General features: G+C 38.5%; 1 protein-coding gene across 1 annotated transcript; it reads left to right on the forward strand.

Moving 5' to 3' along the window:
* The first annotated feature begins 664 nt into the window (after positions 1-664).
* LOC134702885 (cytochrome b-like) lies at positions 665-1,972 on the forward strand. Its single transcript, XM_063563432.1, is given in 1 exon segment — positions 665-1,972. A coding segment is annotated over 1 exon segment (1,308 nt).
* Positions 1,973-3,285: the final 1,313 nt, after the last annotated feature.

Consider the following 3,285-nt stretch of genomic DNA (forward strand, 5'->3'; position numbering starts at 1 on the left):
AGTTAAAGTTTATTGGTGTATTAATAGTTATAATTTATTAAAATAATCCATAAGATAAGCAAAATTACAGTTAATTCGTTTATTGTTAGGCTGTTATGGTCTATTTAAAAACTGGTCAATACGGGTCTCCTTACACCTAATTAACTTGGTTTTAGTGTATGCTTGAAAGGCTACAAAGCCTTTGCGGGGAGTAAGCATTCTTCAGGACCACATGAGATTCAACCTAATTATTGGCAGAGAAAGTGGTGAATTTGACCCTTAAATTCTAAGTTACTTGGGCTCTATAGCTAATTGTAAGCTGTAGGATAATGGGGATTTGAGACGTTTATTTCCTCATTTACCCCAGCTCTGGTTGCTCATGTGGTTTTCGGTTCGAAAACGAGGCGTGTATCTTAAAAATAAAAAAATTTTTGAAGCGTAAGTTGTTGGTCGCTTTAAGTCTAATTAAAAATAAAGTAAAAATGGAGCAAAAACAAAGTTGGACACTTAACACTTTGGGTGTCTTCAGAGGTGTAAAAAGGGGGGTCCAAGCTTATGTGTACTCATAAAAAAATGCGGTGTGCGGGGGGTTTGTGCCTGTATATATAACAAAAATTCATGAGGTGGCCGAGGAAGAGGTGGTGAGCTGTAAACTCATAAACAAGGTGTAGGCCTTTCTTATGAGATGGTTGGTAACAATACTGTGAATAATATTAACACGCCTAAGAGGGTTGGTCCGTGACGAAGTACTAATAAGTTGGTGAAGATTATGAATGACAGGTTCTATGATTTGCCTTGTCCTGTAAACTTAAACGCTTGGTGAAGGTTTGGCTCTATACTAGGCTTGTGCCTAATTATCCAACTTCTAAGGGGTCTTTTATTGTCAACTCATTATACTGCTCATGAAGACATGGCATTCGATTCTGTAGTACATATTATGCGTAATGTGGAAAAAGGATGAATGTTGCGTAATATTCATGCAAATGGGTCCTCTATGTTTTTTATCTGTATTTATGCGCACATTGCTCGTGGGCTGTATTATGGGTCTTATTTAGATAAGACAGTGTGGTATTTTGGGGTGCATTTGTTTTTGTTAACTATGGCGGAGGCTTTCCTCGGTTACACTTTGCCTTGGGGGCAAATGTCATATTGGGGGGCTACTGTTATTACTAATATACTTAGAGTGATCCCCGTAGTAGGAGAGAGTATGCTCCGCTATGTATGAGGGGGTTGGACCGTGTGTAATGCAACTCTAAAGCGGTTTTATACTTTACACTTTCTCTTACCGTTTGTGATAGTGGCGGTTGTTTTTTTACACCTGTTTTTTTTACATGAGAAAGGGAGTAATAACCCTTTGGGTATTGAAAGAGGTACTATGTGTGTGCCCTTCCACCCCTTCTATACTATTAAAGATCTTTTTGGTTATGTTTGCTTTAGGTTCTTTTTTATATATTTAGTGTGTGTGGATCCTGAGCTGTTAGGGAATCATTTAAACTATTGGCCTGCTAATCCTATAAAAACGCCAATCCATGTTCAGCCTGAGTGGTATTTTATGTTTGCTTATGCAATCCTTCGTTCAATTCCTCATAAAGCGGGGGGGGTATATGTTATGTTTTTGTCGATTGTAGTATTATACCTAATTCCTAGTCTTCACAGAGGTAAGTATCGAAGTTTATGTTTTTACCCGTTTAATCAAGTAGTGTTTTGAGTGTTGGTTGGTAGGTTTATTAGGTTAACATGGATTGGTGCTCGCCCAGTGCGGGAGCCTTATATCATTTTGGGGCAGTGTCTTTCAGTCATTTATTTCTCTAGGTTGTTATTAAACCCTCTTTCTTTGTGGGTGTGGGACAAGCTGCTTGAATACCCTAAATTCTGTAGGAGTCGTCCTGTAGACCTGAAATGGTTTAAGTTTTTAGCTTATTTCAAGTTATTAAAATTAGTAAATCGCGAAAGTAGCGCACGTGAGTGGGCTAATAAGTGTAGAAAAATATAAATATGTCTTTTTACGGGAGTCGATATTTTGGTGATATTGTCCATGGGGAACTAGGGAAAGACCTGTTCCGGTACCATGGTTTTGTGATGATAGTAGCAGTGGCTGTGTTGGTCTTTGTTATATATATAGGATGCGTAATCCTTCTTACTAAATTTTCTTATCGCCATTTCTTGAACCGTCAACGATTAGAATTTTGATGGACTATTGTGCCAATGTTGATGTTAGTAGGGTTGTGGTTTCCTTCTATAATTAACCTATATTATATAGAAGAAGTAAAACGGCCCCGGTGAAATTTTAAGGCGATTGGGAAACAATGGTACTGATCTTACGAATTTTGTCGCAATTTAGACACTCCAAGCTCTAGAGAAAGCGCTGAAAGAATTTCGTGTTATACAATTGATTCTTACATAGAAGACCAGCAGGAGACATTTAGAAAAGGAGGGTATCGTTTGTTGGATGTTGATAACCGGATGGTGGCTCCAGCAGATGTGCAAATAACTGCTTTTGTAAGAAGGTCTGATGTGCTCCATTCGTTTGCACTCCCTAAGTTACTAATTAAAGTAGATGCCATCCCAGGTCGAATTAATCGGCTTCCTATAAAAGCTTCCCAGTGTAGAATTATTTACGGGCAGTGTTCTGAAATTTGCGGGGTTAACCATAGATTTATACCGATTGTGATTGAGTTTATTCCTGAGAAATATTTTGTCATATGGTTGGAAGCTCTTAACTAAAATAAAAAATAAGCTAAAGCTTTTAAGAAGCGTTAAACTTTTAATTTAATGAACTTGTACAATGGGCAAGTAGCTTTTAGTGATAAGGTGGTCTAATATTAGGATATAGGGCTCATGCCCCTAAGGCGCCGTGAGTAGTGGCTCTTATCTTTGTGAGAGCTGGCAGAGCTAATGCGTTTGATTTAGGATCAATTCATAAGTATATATACTTGCTTTCATGGCACAAGCTGGCAGACCTAATGCATACGATTTAAGCTCGTCTTATAAGATATACTCTTGTTTGTGTGTGAATTACAAAGCTAAGCCCAGTCTCATTATGGTTAGTGTCGAGTGTCTATTTAAGACTCTAAGGAGAGTAGCTGTTTTCTTTGGAGCCTCTATCCTATTAAGCCTTTGTCAAGTGTCAGCGGACTCTTTTACTCCCTTGGGGTCGACTAAGGCTGCACTGGTGGACTGAGTAGGCGTGGTTGTTGGTGTTATCCCTTTTGTAGGGGTGCTTCTCGCTGTGGGCTTCTATACTTTGTTGGAACGTAAAATTTTGGCTATCATTATAATCCGAAAGGGTCCATCCAAGGTGAGTTA

This window comes from Mytilus trossulus, unplaced genomic scaffold (assembly GCF_036588685.1).
Source record: "Mytilus trossulus isolate FHL-02 unplaced genomic scaffold, PNRI_Mtr1.1.1.hap1 h1tg000743l__unscaffolded, whole genome shotgun sequence".
NCBI classification, from domain to species: domain Eukaryota; kingdom Metazoa; phylum Mollusca; class Bivalvia; order Mytilida; family Mytilidae; genus Mytilus; species Mytilus trossulus.